The 17,462-nt window shown below is 36.3% G+C and overlaps 1 protein-coding gene across 3 annotated transcripts in view; it reads left to right on the forward strand.

Moving 5' to 3' along the window:
* Slco1b3 (solute carrier organic anion transporter family member 1B3) overlaps window positions 1–17,462 on the forward strand; it is a 59,543-nt gene that overhangs the window by 41,372 nt on the left and 709 nt on the right. For 2 of the 3 annotated variants that reach the window (XM_041637975.1, XM_041637993.1), the window contains 3 exons: window positions 8,782–8,846; window positions 12,670–12,787; window positions 14,839–16,019. In XM_041637975.1, coding sequence (XP_041493909.1) covers window positions 8,782–8,846; window positions 12,670–12,787; window positions 14,839–15,055 — 400 coding nt within the window. In that variant the 3' untranslated portion in view covers window positions 15,056–16,019. Of the gene's footprint in view, window positions 1–8,781; window positions 8,847–12,669; window positions 12,788–14,838; window positions 16,020–17,462 lie in introns of those variants that run through there. The other variant, XM_041637984.1, reaches the window with a different exon arrangement.

Genomic DNA, 17,462 nt, shown 5'->3' on the forward strand with positions numbered 1-17,462 from the left:
TCCATTGATCCACTTGTTTGTTTTTATGCCAATACAAAACTGTTTTTATTACTGTAGCTCTATAGTAGGGCTTGAAGTTAGGATGGTGACAGCTCCAGATAGTTCCTTTATTGTAAGGTGTGTTCTAGCTATCCTGGGCTTTTTACTTTTCCATATGAAGTTGAGTATAATTTTTCCTAGGTCTGTAAAAAATGATGTTGGGATTTTTATGGGGATTGTGTTAAATCTGTTGACTGGTTTTGGTAAAAAGGCTATTTTTACTATGTTAATCCTACCTATCCATGAGCATGAGAAATCTTTCCATTTTGTGAAACCATCAATTTCTTTTTTCAATGACTTAAAATTCTTGTCTTATAGATCTTTCACTTGTTTGGTTAGAGTCACCCCAATATATTTTTTATTTTGTGTGACTATTATAAATAACTTTTTTTTTCTGATTTCTATCTTGTTCCATTTAACATTTGTACATAGGAAGGCTATTGATGGTTTTTACTTAATCTTGCATCCAGTCACATTACTGAAGGAATTTATCAGTTGTAAGAATTCCCTGGTAAGCCGGGCGGTGGTGGTGCACGCCTTTAATCCCAGCACTCTGGAGGCAGAGGCAGGCGGATCTCTGGGAGTTCGAGGCCAGCCTGGTCTACAAGAGCTAGTTCTGGGACAGGCACAAAAGCTACAGAGAAACCCTGTCTCGAAAAACCAAAAAAAAAAAAAAAAAAAGAATTCCCTGGTAGCTGGAGAGATGGCTCAGAGGTTAAGAGCACTGGCTGCTCTTCCAAAGGTCCTGAGTTCAATTCCCAGCAACCACATGGTGGCTCACAACCATCTGTAATGAGATCTGGTGCCCTCTTCTGGTGTGCAGACATCCATGCAGACAGAATGCTGTATGCATAATAAATAAATCTTAAAAAAAAGAATTCCCTGGTAGAATTTTTGTGGTCATTTATGTATACCATTGTATCAACTGCAAATAGTAAAAGTTTTAATTCTTCCTTTTCAATTTATATTCCCTTGATCTCTTTTGTTGCCTTATTTCACTACCTATAACCTCAAGTTATTGAAGAAATATGTAGATTATGGACAGCATTGTCTTGTCCCTGATTTTGATGGAATATTTTTGAGTCTCTCTCCATTTAACTTGATGTTGGCTAATGGCTTGCTCTATATTGCCTTTGATTATGTTTAAGTATGCTCAATGTATACCTGTTCTCTCCAGATTCTTCATCATAAAGGGGTGATTGATTTTGTCAAAGGCTTTCTCAGCATCTAATGAGATGATAGTATGGGATTTTTTTTCCTTTCAGTTTGCTTATTTGGTGGATTACATTGACAGATTTTTTTTTGTATATTGAATCAACTTTGAATCTTTGGGATGAAGCATACTTGGTAATGGTGGATGATTTTTTTAAATGTGTTCTTGGATTCAGTTTTTATCAGTATTTGCTGAGAATTTTTGCATTAATGTTCATGAGTGAGATTGTTCTGTACTAACTTTTCTTTGTATCATCTTTGTTTGATTTGAGTATCAAGGTAACTGTAGCCCCATAAAAAGAATTTGTCAATATTCTTCTCATTTCTATTGTGTGGAACAATTTGGAGAGTATTGGTATTAGCTCTTCTTTGAAATTCTGATAGAATTCTGCACTGAAACTATTTATTCCTGGGTTTTCTATGGATCAGAAGATGTTTTATGTCTACATCTATTTCCTTAGGTGTTTTTTGGTCTGTTTAAGTTCTTTATCTACTTTTGATTTAATTTTGGTTTGTGGTACTTATCAAGAAAGTGATCCATTTCTTTTAGATTTCCCAATTTTGTGGAGCATATAACCTGACAATTCTTGGAATTTCCTCTGAGTCTGTTATTATGTCTCTCTTTTCATCTCTGATTTTGTTAATGTGGACATTTGCTCTCTGCCTTTTTCTTTATATGAATAAGGGTTTGACTATCTTGTCGATTTCCTAAAGAAGCAACTCTTTGTTTCAATTTTATTGATTTCAGAACTGAATTTGATTATTTTCTGCCATCTGTCACTTTTGGTTGAGTATGCTTCTTTTTATTCTAGAGCTTTCAGGTGTGCTGTCTAGTCACTAATGTGAGATTTCTCCAAATTCTTTATGTAGGAACTTAGTGCTATGAACTCTCGTAATGAGGCTGCTTGTTAGTTTCTGGCTGTTCAGCCCCAAAATGACCATGCAGAAACCGTGTTAATTAAATCACTGCCTGGCTCATTAGTTCTAGCTTCTTATTAGCTAACTCTTACATCTTAATTTAACACATTTGTAGTAATCTGTTTATCACCATGTGGTTGTGGCTTACCAGTAAAGTTCCTTCTGGCTCCAGCGGGCACACACGACTTCTCCCTGACTTCACCTCCTTTCTCCCAGAATTTAGCTTAGTTTTCCCTGCCTAACTAAGTTCTGCTCTGCTACACGTCCAAAGCAGTTTCTTTATTCATTAATGGTAATCACAGCATATAGAGGAAGATCCCACATCACTTCCCTTTTTCTGTTTAAATAAAAAAGAAGGTTTTAACTTTATCATAGTAAAATTGCAGATAACAAAACAAGTGTCAAGCAAGAATTACAACCACAACATTTATATCTATATTATCTTCTATCATAACTAAGGAAAACTATAATTATTACTATCTACTCTTCAACTCCATCAAAAACTCCAGAAGGATATAATATTATCTAAGTAAATAGGAAATGCATTGTATTTGGAAGTTGTATTGCAACTTCCAAAACTCTGTAATTGATAGAGACATCTTGCTGCTTGGATACACATCCAAAGCTCTTCTGTACCTTTGGGACATCCATCTTCAGCCTACTGGCCCATAGTATTGGGCAGACATTTCCCTGTAGTTAGAAATTTCAGCCACTTTCTTTTGTGTCCTGCAGAATGTCTAGCAGACTCTTTCACAAAACAAAAAACCCAAAGCATTGTCTTTCCTTTAGTCAAGTTCATCAGTCATTTCTCTGTGGATCCTGCATGTCCTAAGCTGTCCAAGCAAGAGCAGTGTTTTACCCAAATGGCTAACCAATGCCATAAGGAGCTGCTTCAATATTCATCTTTCTCTTGAAGTAATTGGTGCTGCCAGGAGGAGATGTGTCTCACTGTCATGAAAAGTCTTAATTTCTTAAAACATTTTAATGCAATATTCTGAAGGTCTCTGAAAGATTTGAAGAATACCTAACTGAAATACATCTCTATGTATCTTTAAAAATTAACTAACATGATTATAAGTTTGACTATTATAAGTGACTATTTATTAACCTATATTTTTTAATTATACATTTCATTTTAAATGAAATAACACTATACTTTAATCAAGAGCAGAAATAAACATATAACAGAATTGAGCTTTAATTTGTATCAATAAACCAAGGTCCATACTAATGCAAAGTATCCATCTCTATAGTCTATCCCCCTTTAAATATAAACAAACACTTATAAACAATATTTGGGATATGGGCATAGTTTTCTCCAAACTGCTTCCTACTGTTTATTGAGAGAAGTAATTTTTTGAAGAAGGAGTGTTCAAGGTAACTTTTCAGGGGCTCTTGGTCCATCAAACCATACTAATCTGGAAGCAATCTACAGGTTCTTATCCTCTGTGGAAACAAAATAAGAGCCTCTTTTCTAAAGCAACAGATCCTTAGATCCAAGATACCTTTATAATATATATGCTGGTTTAGTTTAGCAGCCTGTACAGTAAAATATCTCTCTGTACTTAGCTACTTCACAGTCAAGAAAAATCAAAGAAATCCCAATAATATATATAGTCTATACTCTGTCAATTTTCCATCTTTATATGACTTATTTTTCTATACTCTTTTTAATCTAGGACTGTCTGTACTCTGTCTCTTTAAAGACTATGTCTTTTTAAACTACTTCTTTTTCAACTCTCTATACTTTTTTCTCTCTCCCATGCCTACATACTATTATCCAACATCACGACCCATTTAGAGGTTTTTTTTTTAAATCTGTATTTGTCTTTATTACATATCTGTAATTACTTTCTGACCAGAAACCTTTCTTAAGATTCTAAGGAGCTTAGTCTCAGTGGCCTTGGGAGCAGGCTCTACCTCTCTCAGGCATTAAATATGGTGGAGGCAATTCACCTCAGGCTCTAGCACTGCTGGGAGGGAGCCATCCTTACCACCTAAACTCTGGTTAGCACCATGCAGCATATAAACCTTTTTTTCTGAGTAAAAGCTAAATCTGCCATGCAGCACACTGCATGGCCTGAAAATATCTCTGTGTATGGTGGCAGAACTCTGCCATGCTCTCCTGCTTGTGCATGCCTAGTAGACCTGTTTCGGCTGCCTGCCCAGGTGGGGAGAGCTGAGCTATGGGCATGATTCCAAACACCTTGGCCCACAAATACCATACAAATGCTCCATAGCCAGAGTTTGTGCTGGCAGCATGGCCCAGAAAGCTGGGTTTTAAAATGGTGTAGCTTTTGTTCTGCTATAGCTGAACCACTAAGACCTCTCTTAAAGGAGCCACAGCTTGCCACCAGCAAGCATAGCCCACTTGGAAAACCAATGTGGCTAAACTTTGTTTTATAGTGTCTAGAATTCCTTTGCAAGACTTCTTAAGTTTTAAGTGGATTTTAGTTGGTTACGTCAGCACCAATTTGTTGAAATGAAGCCTCTTGTTGGTTCCCAGCTGCTCAATCCCAAATAACCACACAGAAACTGTATTAATTAAATCACTACTTGGCCCATTAGCTCTAGCTTCTTTTTGGCTAACTCTTACATCTTAATTTAACCAATTTCTAGTAATCCATGTATCACCATGTGGCTGTGGCTTACTGGCTCCAGCATGGCTATATGGCTTCTCCTGATTCTGCCTCCTTTCTTCTAGCATTCAGTTTAGTTTTCCCTGCATAGCTAAGTTCTGCCCTGCTATAAGTCCAAAGCAGTTTATTTATTCATTAATGGTAATCACAGCATACAGAGGGGAATCCCACATCAATGAACTTTTCTCTTATCACTGCTTTCATTGTATTCCAGAAGTTTGGGTATGTTGTGGATTCCTTTTTGTTGACTTCTGGGGAATCTTTGATTTCTTTATTTCTTTCTTGACCCAGTTGTGGCTCAGTTGAGAACTGTTCAGTTTTCATCATTATTTTGTAGGGTATTTTTTTTCATTTGTGTTGTTGTTGAACTCTAACTTTATCCCATGGGGGTCCAGTATGATACATAGTGTTGTTCCAACTTTTTAAATATATGTTGAGTGGGAGCCTAGCCAGTTTGGATGTTCACCTTCCTAGAAATGGATGGAGGGGGGAGGACCTAGGACTTACCACAGGGTAGGGAACCCTGACTGCTCTTTGGACTGGAGAGGGAGGGGGAGAGGAGTGGGGGGAGGGGGAGAAGGGTGGGAGGAGGGGGAGGGAAATAGGAGGCTGGGAGGAGGTGGAAACTTGTTTTTTTTTCTCCTTTTCTCAATAAATAAATAAATATATGTTGAGATTTGCTTTGTGACCAAGTATGTGGGTCAATTTTTGTGACAGTTTTATGAGGTGTTGAGAAGAAGGTATATTCTTTTGTGTTTGGGTGAAATGTTCCATAGATGTCTGTTAAGTCCATTTGAGTTATGGCATCTGTAGGTTCCCTCATTTCTATGTTAAGTTTCTCTCTAGCTGAACGTTTCATTGGTTTGAGTGGGGTATTGAAGTCTCCCATCATTAATATTTGGGGTTTGATTGTGATTTAAGTTTTAATGTTTCTTTTACAAATGCGGGGTAACCTTGTTTTTGGAGCATATATGTTAAGAATTGAGACTTCCTCTTTTTTCTTTCTTTTTTATTATTACTTAAAAATACCAATCCAAATTCCCACTCCCTCCCTTCCTCAAGTCCCCTTCCTTTCCCTCCACAAACCCTCACCCCACCCCTAAAAGAGTGCCATGCACCCCACCCCGTGAAAGTCCAAGGCCCTCCCTACTACATCTAGGTTGAGCAAGGTTTACATCCAAAGAGAATCGAATCTCATGAAGCCAGTATATGCAGGAGAGACACATCTCAGTGTCACTATCAGTGGTCCCTCTGTCTGCCTCAGTTGTCAACCCCTTCAGAGGGGCTTGGTTGTACCCATGCTCATTCACTCCCAGTCCAGTTGGAGTTGGTGAGCTACCATTAGCTCAAGCAAATTGTCTCAGTGGTTGACCCACTCATGGTCTTGAATTCCTTGCTCATACTCTCACTCCTTCCACTCTTCAACTGGATCTTGGGAGCTCAGTCCAGTGCTCCAATGTGGATCATTGCCTCTGTTCCATCTGTTGTTGGATGAAGTTTCTATGGTGATATTTTAGATAATCCTCAGTCTGAATACAGGGTAATGTAGGTTCAGACACCCTCTCCTCTATTGCTTAGTGTCTTAGCTGGGGTTATCCCTGTAGGTTCTTGGGCATTTTTCTAGAGCCAGGTTTCTTGCTAACTCCATAATGGCTCCCTCAATCGAGATATCTCTTTCCTTGCTCTCATATCTGTCCTTCTTCTATCTTAACTTTCCCATTCCCTCAAGTTCTCCTCAACCCTCCTTCTCCCCTTCATCTTATCTCCTGCCCCCCTGCTCCCAAATTTTTGTCTGATTCTTATTTCCAGGTGGATCTATATATGTTTTTCTTTGGGTTCACTTTATTATTTAGTTTCTCCAGGATCCTAAACTATAGGCTCATTGCCTGTTGTTTATGATTAGTATCCACTTACAAGTGAGTACATACCATATTCATTTTTTTGGGTCTGCATTACCTCACTCAGGATAATGTTTTCTAATTCTTTCCATTTGCATGCAAAATTTAAGATGTCATTATTTTCCTCTTGATGGATTTTTTTTCCTGTGAGAATATGAATGTCCTCTATTACTTTTGATTAATTTTAGGTTGAAGCTTAATTTTGTTAGATATTAAGATAACTACACTGGCTTACTTTTTAGGATCATTGGTTTGAAAAAAATTTTTCATAATCTTTACTTGGAGGCAATTCTATCTTTGAAGTTGAGCTATGTTTCTTGTATGCAGTAGAAAAATGAATACTGTTTCTCTTAGTCTATGTCTTATTATTGGCTAATTGAGTCCATTGATATTAAGATATGTTATTGACCAGTGATTGTTAATTTCTGTTATTTTTTTTTATTTTGGTGGTGGTGATGGTAGTGTGTGAGTTTCCCTTCTTTGGGTTTTGTTGTTGTGAGATTACCCCTGTGTTTTTGTGGATATAACAGAGCTTCTTGGTTTAGAGTTTTCCTTCTAGTACTTTCTGTCGAGCTGAATTTGCAGATAGGTATTGTTTAAATCTGGTTTTGTCATGAAATAGCTTGTTTTCTCCATCTATGTAGATGGAAAGTTTTACTGGATACAGTAGTCTAGGCTGGCAACCATAGTACCTTATTTCTGTAAAATATTTGTCCAAGCCCTTCTGGCCTCCAGAGTCTCCTTTGAGAAATCAAGTGTAATTCTGATAAGTCTGCCTATATATGTTACTTAGACTTTTTCCTTTTCAGATCTTAAAATTATTTTTTATTCTCTATTTTAATGCTTTGGTTATTACATGTTGAGGGGACTCTTTTTGGGTCCAGTCTATTTGGTGTTTTGTAAACTTCTTGTACCTTTATAAGTATGTCCTTCTTTAGGCAATGAAAGTTTTGTTCTATGATTTTGTTGAATATTTTTTCTGTGTCTTTGAGTTAGATTTTTTTTTCTCCTTCTTCTATCCCTATTATTCTTGGGCTTTTTTTCCATGGTGTCCCAGTTCTCCTGAAAGTTTTGTGTTAGGAATTTATTGGACTTAAATTTTTCCTTGACTGATAACCCTATTTCTTTTTTAAAAATTCATTCTTTAAGATCTATTTATATTTTACATATGCATATGTGTGTTTCTGTATAGGGGTATCTGTGTATGTGTGTTTCTGTATAGGGGTATCTGTATGTGAGTGCAGGTGCCTGAAGAAGCCAGAAGAGGGTGGTGCATCCCTTGAAGCTAAAGTTACAAGTCATTATGAGCTACACAGTGTGGGTACTGGGAACTAAGAGCTGATCTTCCACAAGAACAGCAAGGATTCTTAATGCCATGTCACTTCTCCAGCCCTGAATGAGTGTATTACTGAGAATGGTGATAAATGTTCTCTATCATTAACATAATGACTCTATACAAGACAGTCCAGAATACATAACTTTCTGAACTTTTCTGATTATAATATGTGATTTGTGTACCCACATTAATAAACATCTCTGTTAACATCAGCAATAGAAATTAGGAAACAGAGTGCATGCTGAGACCTATATCTAGAAGCAAGCGTCTGGTATTTTCCCAGGTTCGGGACTGAATGGGCCATAGGAAATCAATGTCTTTGTAGACATAATAAACCTTACTACAGATATTCTTGCAGCATGTTTACAGAATAAGGCATAAAAATGCAACCTGGTTTGGTTACTCACATCTGTAAGCTCAGCAATTTAGGAGGCTGAAGCAGGAGGGTTACTGTGAGTTCAAGGCCAGCCTGGGCTACTGAGTCACAACATAATTTTTTTTTTTGATTAGGTGAAATGTTTGCTGGACTCTCTTAAAATCATAGCACAGTGAATTAGTGAATTAGAGTAATTCTTATCACAGAAATACTTGCCTCTCAGAGCTTGGAATGATACCTTTACCTAGAGGGCTTTCATCTAGCCATAAGGAAAGATAAACCAACAACAATTTCAAGGTTAAATTTAACTTAGAATTTATTTTGAAGATGTTTAAATGTTTCTTTTCTTTTATCTTATTGCAGGACTGTCCAGCCTGAATTGAAATCACTTGCAATGGGTTTCCATGCGCTGGTTGTTCGTACACTAGGTATGATAAACATGTCAAATTCAGTTAGTAACTATCCATGCCAAGCTTAAAGGCTGAACATAAAAAGTTCCCATTCTAAAGAAAGTGTAAAGATTTAAAAATCATTTCTATTTTTAGTGAATTAAAATAGTAGAATATAAAGTAATCTCAGTGACCTGAAAAAGAGTTGGATTAGATAACTGCAGAAATGAGGCTGTATTTAGGAATCCTCCTGTCTGTAAGGTATTATCACAAAGAGTGGAGTTTCCAAAGTCCTTTCCGTTGCACCAAGGAGCAGGCAGAGTTAAGGGCCAGTTCCACACATGGCATTTTTAGGTAATGGCTCATGGGATTTGGGAGTATTGGGAACTTGGTCAATTTGAGTGTGTCCAGAACAGAAACTGAGCCTGGATGGTCTGGCTTCCCACTATCTGGTTCTCGAGGTTCTGAATACTTTATTAGCAGCTTAGCAAGCAAAAGCGAAGGAGAACCCATCATCTTTGATAAACAGTAAACTTTAACTGAAAGCAAACGCAAGAAATTATGAGTTTTATGTTAAGATTAGAACCCTAAGCTCCAAATTTGTAAATATTCAAAGGATGTAATTTACAGAGAGTTAAGGAAGTGCCTTATAACCCTTTGTCTGCAGACGTCTGCTGTTACTTTCACAACTTCTAGCATAACCATCTCTATAAGATTTGAAGACATCAAATGCCTATATATAACAAAATTAAGAAAAATAAAACTCAATCACCTAGGGATGGAGCAGAGATATAATTAGAGACAACTAATATTTAAAGATAAATTTAAAGATCAACAAAGGAGATAGAAGGGATATATTCCCAGACGAAGAAAAGAAACAACTCTGGCTGATGACAGTGGAGATAAATTGTTCGAGACGTGTATAAGAGACACCACCTTGGATCTTCAAAGGGGGGGCGGGGAAGAATGATAAGTGAGAAATGGGGCAGGGAGGCTCCTGGGGTTTCTATGTGCTTCATCAGGCTGGAAGTTTCTATACATACTAGCAGCCCCCCACCTCCAAATCCAAATGAAACTCCACAAACCTAACTGCACCTAAAACCTACATATTATATAGTTAGTATGCCTCCTGATGGTCTAAGGGGAGAGTTGAAGAATAAAAGAGGTACTCTTAACACATCATAAACCATAAAGAAAGGGAAGCTTGCCATCACAGTTAGGAACTTTCTGGAAAGATGTGTTCAATGCATGAAAAAAATGTATGTTAACAAAGCATTTTAAATACCATATTTGCAGTGTCTGAAGAACATTAGCATACCTCATTGACCTTGAAAATAATGTAACCTATCTAGAAATTTGATTGTTATAAATTATTTTTAACCTATGTTTCTTGATTATCCCAAATAGTTTATAGCAATAGCCTTCAAAAACAAGAATTTTACCTTACATTTTTTAATGAACCACATAAGTACAATAACCTAATCAAGAGAAGAAAAATGTATACAGTGTAACAAAAGTAACTTTAAATATGTATCAATATACTATATTCCTCTAAATGATAAAAAATATCCATAACCAACCAAATAAACAAAGACCCCCCACACCTCCGATCTTTTAGGAATGTAGTGTCATTTTCTCTAGACTACTTCCTGTTTTTTGTGGGCAAAGACATTTTAAGGATCTCTGAAATAAATTGAGATAATGGTCAAGTCCTGGGAAGTCCATAGGTAGCCTTTGTTGATATATATCACCTGTCAAGTTTCAGAATGTCTTCTTTGATCAAATCTGATCCCTATTATTTCTGAACCAATCCATAGCCTCTAATCACCCATAGAAACAAAATTCCAAAGCAGTTTTAACTTTCATTTAACAAATACATTTTTAAAATTTCTTTTACAAAGTTAAGATAGCCCTAAAGTATCTTTGCTAGTTCAATTTTGCAGTCTAGTTCACAATCCTCAGCAGCTGTTGTTAGCTCGTAAACATTGAAAAAATTTAGAATCTGCACAATACTATACAGGATCCAGGCTCCTTGTACATTTCCCATCTTTACATGGCTTTCTCCTTTATAATACTTTTACTGTCTCTAAAGACTTAATTCTTAAAAGTACTAATTTCTTTCAGACTGTCTATAGCCATTTTCTTTTTCTTTTCTTTCTTAAGCCCATGCACCTTGAAAAACACACTAGAACCTGCTTACAGATTTTTCCACCTGGATATCTTTCACTGCTGATTTTTAGCTCTTTTTTCTGCACAAACAAAAAACAAACAAACAAACAACAACAACAACAACAACAACAACAAAAGAAAAAACCTCTGCTAAACAGTGAGGCTAGGACCCCCCACAGTTTTGGTGGCTGGCTCAGCCTGCTTCTCAGGTCAGAAAAGCCAAGCCTAAGGCTCATGCTTGGTAGGAAGTTCATAACCCAGAGCTGCATTAAACCTTTCTGGCTATGGAAAACTATACCTGGGTTGTCACTACTGGTTTTTGCTTAGCTTGACATTTCTAGTTTCTATTTAGCACTACTAGCTGAACTGCATCACTTTTTAAAGGAGCCATGTCCCTTCTTTCCTTCTTTCTTTCTTTCTTTCTTTCTTTCTTTCTTTCTTTTTCTCTTCATCTTTCTTCCAGCTTTCTTAGGCCCTGCATGGAAATTTGTGCACATGTTGGTATGCCAAAATGTTGTTGGCTGTATTTTTTTTTACTCTTTTGTCTCTTTGTCTCTTTAGGATGCACATTACTCAGCTCCCAAATAAATACACATGGAAGCTTATTTTTACTTATAAATGCCCGGCCTTTGCTTGATTTATTCCTATCCAGCTTTTCTTAGCTTAAATTATCTCATCTATCCAGCTATTCAAGACTTGCAATCAGAAGACACAAAAACAAAATTTACCCACAAGAACCCTAAGTTGAATTGTTTGAGACACTTCAACAGATATTTAAACATATATGAAATCAGTTGAAAGAACATCTCTGGTTGCAGAGTCAGCAGGTAGAGTCTGAACTTAGAAGCCAGCATCCCAGGGCAGGAGATGGATATTCTGTGATGTTGGGCCTGCACTTCTCAGGCAAGATATTTCTGGTATAAAAATTTAATTTTTAGTTTTTGTTTTTCACCTTTAAACATTTTTAATTTTATTTGTTTGTCAAGTTAGTTTTAATTATATGTATGTGTGTATATATGTTTTTCTGTATGTGCACTGCCTACATGAAATGACATGTAGTCCAGTGGAAGGAATCAGATCCCCTGAAACTGGAATTATAGGCAGTGACTTCCCTGATGTAGATGCTGGAAACTGAACGCTGATACATTCAAGACCAGTAAGATGTCTAAACCATTGGACCACCTGTCCAGCATTTTAGTTTTCTTAAAAAAAAGGAGAGAGAGAGAGAGAGAGAGAGAGAGAGAGAGAGAATAAGCTCCTGCCTCTATAAGATTTTGATAAGTGCTATTTCCACTAGTCATAAACTTAAAATTCTACACCATTTATTTCGGATCATTCAGATGAAGAAAAAATACCATGTAGGCATGATTTACTAACAACACTCTCCTTTTCACTAGCTAGGTTTCAGCTAATTGGTGGCATAAGAACAGAGTTTACAGAAATTAGAATTTCTTCTTCCTTCTATGTGTTGGAAGAGTGGGGATAGACAAAAGATGTTTATGATATTACTCTATGGTATGATCTTTTGAGAAATCTCCTAATATTAATTCTTGCATAAATATTGCAGAGACAATGGAATTGGCCTAGAAAGTTTTCAACTGTTACTTTATTCATAAGGTATCAATGTGATACACCTCCTACCTGCATTTGAAGTATGTGTCTTGGGTTGATAGCTTTTTCTCTCATGTTGTAGGAGGAATTCTAGCTCCAATCTATTATGGGGCCTTAATCGACAAAACGTGTATGAAGTGGTCCGTCACCAGCTGTGGAGCGCGAGGGGCTTGTAGGATATATAACTCTACATTATTTGGGTGAGTTGTCATATACTTCATTAATGGATTTTGTCTTTTGACTATGCAAATTGATAAATGGTGTCATTTACTCTTTTAAAGTTTTTTTAAATGTGTATTAGTTCGTTTACCTACATGCATGTGTGTGCACTACATGTGTGTAGTGCCAGTAAAGGTCACATGAAGTCAGAGTCTCTAGAAATGGAATTTTAGATGTTTGTGAGACAGCATGTGAGTCCTGAGGACAGAACCCAAGTTCTCTGCAGCAGAAGTCAGTGTTCTTGATTTCTGAGCAATCTCTGTAGCCCCATATAAAATTATTTTCAGCCGGGCAATGGTGGTGCATGCCTTTAATCCCAGCACTCAGGAGGCAGAGGCAGGCGGATCTCTGTGAGTTCGAGGCCAGCTTGGTCTACAGAGCTAGTTCCAGGACAGGCTCCAAAGCCACAGAGAAACCCTGTCTCAAAAAACCAAAAAAAAAATAATTTTCAAAACAATAATAAATTAACAACTATCATTATCATTAAGCAACCCTTACTTTGGATTCAGTATTGCACCAGGCAATCTCATTTAATGATAGTAGAAGTAATAATGAATTCATATTTTTACCTTAAATATAAAGACAGGAAGGTACAAGGATAGTGAATAACTTGCCAAAGTCATGCAGTTTGAAGTAAAAAAGATACATTTTTGCTCAATTATGACTTTATCTCTTAAACCTCTGCTCATACCTGAAATATCATTGACTCTGCATGCTGTAGCAGGACATGAAGGGGAAAAGAGAGAACATTCATTTTATTTTTTGGGGAGAGAAGACAACTTAATTGTAATTGGGAAGAACAAATTGAAACAATACTCCTTAGAAAAGAATCAATTGTAATTTTAAATGTTGATTAATTATAAATCAGATATTACTCAAAATAGAATTTTTAAAACCTGCTTGGGATGCAGGATTATATTTTTATAATGGTCCAACTCCTTAAAATTGTAGCAGAAAATGTTAAATTTTAAAACTCTACATAACAAAAAATAATTTAGGCAACACCTAAAGGCAAAATACAAATTGGAAGAAAAAACTGGATCTAATCATTCAGTCACAAGGAAGTTTTCTAGATCCATTGAACTCCCCAAAAGAGTAAAATAACAGTGAATACCACAACGAGGCAGAACTACAGAGGTGGCCTTCCATTGCTAATGTATATAAAGTGATACATGTCGGAGAAGAATATTCTCCATTATTGTAGTTTAAAAGACCCTGTCAGGCTATCTTCCAACCCATCTTGCCACCAACCAAAAATAAGTGTTCTTCTTGTTGAAAATCATTGTCACTAGTATTGTTGTCATACTGGAGCTGGTATCATGATGGTGTTGATGTCACATGGTATTGGTGTCATGATGGTAGTGAAGTCATGGTAGACCTCATGTCATTATGGAGTTGGTGCCATGCTGCTTGCTAGGGTGTTGTTAGTATCATGTCCACATTCTGATAATCTCATCATTCTGACATATCAACGACTAGGTTTGAAGACTATTCATTCTCATGAAGCCATGGTTATCATTTCCTTCTATTATGAGTGTTTCTGGTTCTTTTTTTTTAAATTAGACATAAAGTATTATGGTAAAGAGACTACTATAGACTTTTAGGGTTGTGGTATAAGGCACAGGTGGGAAGGTGGCTTTCTATAATCTTATGGTTAAGTCTCAGTCTCAGTGGTCCTGGATATCTGGACTGTGAAACCCAACTGTATTTCTTTGTACTTTCTCCATTCATTGAGTGAGATGTGATGTCTTGGTGAGGGGTGTATCTGAATATTCCTCTATTTCATCATCAGAAAGTTAGAGGCAGCAGAGTTTATTTTTTCTGTCTTGAGAATTCTTTAGAAATAATCTCAATTCCTTTGTGACTCAAAGGACAAAATCCCTAAAAGTGTTTCTTTTCTGATTTTATAACTTAAGAAATTTAATATTTTTATATATAATTTAACTTTTTCCATTATGGTTTGAATACTGGAAATAAATACTATAAGCTATATCACATAATATAAAGTAATATTTGTACCATTTTTCCCTAGAACCATCTATTTGGGCTTGAATGCTTTGTTAAAGACTCCAGTACTTATTTTATATGTTGTATTAATTTATGCCATGAAGAAAAAATATGACAGAAAAGACAACAAGACACTGGGAAATGATGGGAAAGTGATAGATGAAACAAATCCAGAATCTTTAAATAAAAATGGATACCATTCTATGCCTGCTGGTGGAACATGCAATGAGACACCTCTTTAAAGAAAGAAAGAAGACACACCTGTTGCTGTGCTTCCAAACAATTTTCTTGTCCTTTCATTGAAGATTTTCATATTTTGCATATGATGAGCAATGGCTCAACTATGACTTTGTAATGAGAAGAAACTACAAATCCAAAGGAACCGGAGCATTGTTCTTAGGGTATAGCTGTGCATTCGAGGCTAGGTTTGGAGTATGTGGTCTGTACAAATTTAAAGCATGAATGTTTGTTAGTTTACAACAGAAAAACAGGTATTCACTTAAGCATTCACAACTCAAAAAAATAAGTGACTAGGATTGTAATATATTATCTGTACAAATTTAAAGCATGAAAATTAGTTTGCAATAGGAAAAAAGGTATCCACTTAAGCATTCATAACTCAGTAAAATAAGTGTCTAGGATTTGCAGAGTGGCACAGGAAGGAGAGAAATTGGTTGTCTGCATATCGAGAAACACTGGGTTTCTTTAAATGTCAAAGTCTGAATAGTTTTATTCTTACCTGAAGTCTCTGCTGATGGGAATCATGACATAACATCCATAACATCCTCTGGTGGCCATGTTAAGTTTTATATTTTAAAGAATTACTCATTTGAAAATGTGTTTCACAGCACACACATCTTCTTTGTGCATGCTCTCATATTATTGACAAATAAAACAGAGACATTAAAAAATGAAAAAAAAGTTATTTTCAGAAAACTTAACACAGAATGCATTTTAAGATTCATAGGAATGGATTGGAAAAACTCCACATTTGCTGAAGAAAGAAAAGACCATTGAATAAATGAGCCTTCACTCCTCTTGTCAGCTCTCTGAGACAAGTGTATGCCAGACAAAGTGTGTAGGAGAAAGCATCAGAGTTCATCATTTATTCGTGTTGTATTTGTCTGTTGTTTGTTTTGGATGTGATACATATATATGTATATATGTGTAAATAATCACTGAAATAAAGATATGAAGTAGAACAAATAGGACAAAAGTCTTTGGATGTTGTATTTTCTAGTGAGATTGGATCTAGTATAATGGGTGGTAGTGGTTCTACTTTTTTATTGCCATAGATTAAAACGTTTTGTTTGTATTAAAATTGCCTATTACATTAGTGACTTTTCTGTTGCTATGATAAAACACATAGACAAAACAGTAACCCAGAGGACAAAATGATTTATTTTGTCTTGGAGTTCTATGCTTAAGGAGCAGTTCTAGAGCTAAAGGGTCCATCCTGGTGGTAAAGACATGGCAATAAGCAGAGGAGGCATGGTATCATATCAGAACAGCAGCTGGAAAATTGTTGATTACATTTCATCCACATGCATGAAGCAGAAACATAGTGAACATGAATTGATGCCAGATTGTAAAACCTCAAAGTTCTCTCCCAGTGATTATATATATATATATATATATATATATATATATATATATATATATCCTCCAGTAAGTCTCTAACTGCAAAAGTTCTACTTAATGCCCACCACTGGTGACAAAATGTCAAAATAAATGAGGTATGGGAAATAACTTTTAATCAACTGCCACAGAGGGGCACGCACACACGCACACACACCCACACTGCCCCCACACACGCACACACGCCCATATTTTACACATATGTGAAAAACTATAGTCCTACTCTGGAGATTCTGATTCAAAACATCTCATATATAGTCTGATAATCTTTCATGTGACAGGGTATTTTAGCAGAGCTAGTATACCAAAGCCATGCTGTAGGGATAAGTCCCGCCCCTTAAGGGGCGTGTTCGCCTCGGGCTAATGTCTGCCTATAAATTTGGCGAGCAAAATCCCATCCGCCGCTTCTGCTTTCCTGGTCTCCGCTGGAAAGGTGGTTCTGTAAGTCTATTTCTACATTAAAGCTATATATATATTTTTACACTCTGTCTGCATTCATTTACGCCGTTACACCATGCGACATGAATCTTGCTAGTAGCTGGGAACTGATCTAGAAGTTACACATGGTAACCTATCCTTCCACTGTGAGACTGAGAACAGATTTCATAATCATGAATATAAATCTGGAGAAAAACCAACCAGGTAGGTCAGTGAGCATTATTCTCTTCCAAGAAAAACAAAATATTATTGTTTGTTTGTATGCTTAGCTCAAGGACAACTTATTAGAATCTTAAAGAAAAAAACCCAGGATAAGAAAGCTGTAAATCTCAGTGACTACTGAAGGAAGAAGATGGAGGAGAAAAAGAGAGAAAAACATGACATTTAAAAGTAACCACATGGAGGGTCAGAAAGAAGAGATGTTGGGAAGCTTTGGAGAGAAAGAATGAAATGGCCCAGCCTGTTCCATAATATGGAATACACAGCAAGACTATAATGCTTCATTTTCTGCAGTTGTGATAAAACACTAACAAAAAGCAACTTGAGAAAGGAACAGTTTATTTGAGCTTATAA

The sequence above is a fragment of the Microtus oregoni genome, unplaced genomic scaffold (assembly GCF_018167655.1).
Source record: "Microtus oregoni isolate MIOR12 unplaced genomic scaffold, Mior012 000002F_ref0000024, whole genome shotgun sequence".
Lineage (NCBI taxonomy): Eukaryota > Metazoa > Chordata > Mammalia > Rodentia > Cricetidae > Microtus > Microtus oregoni.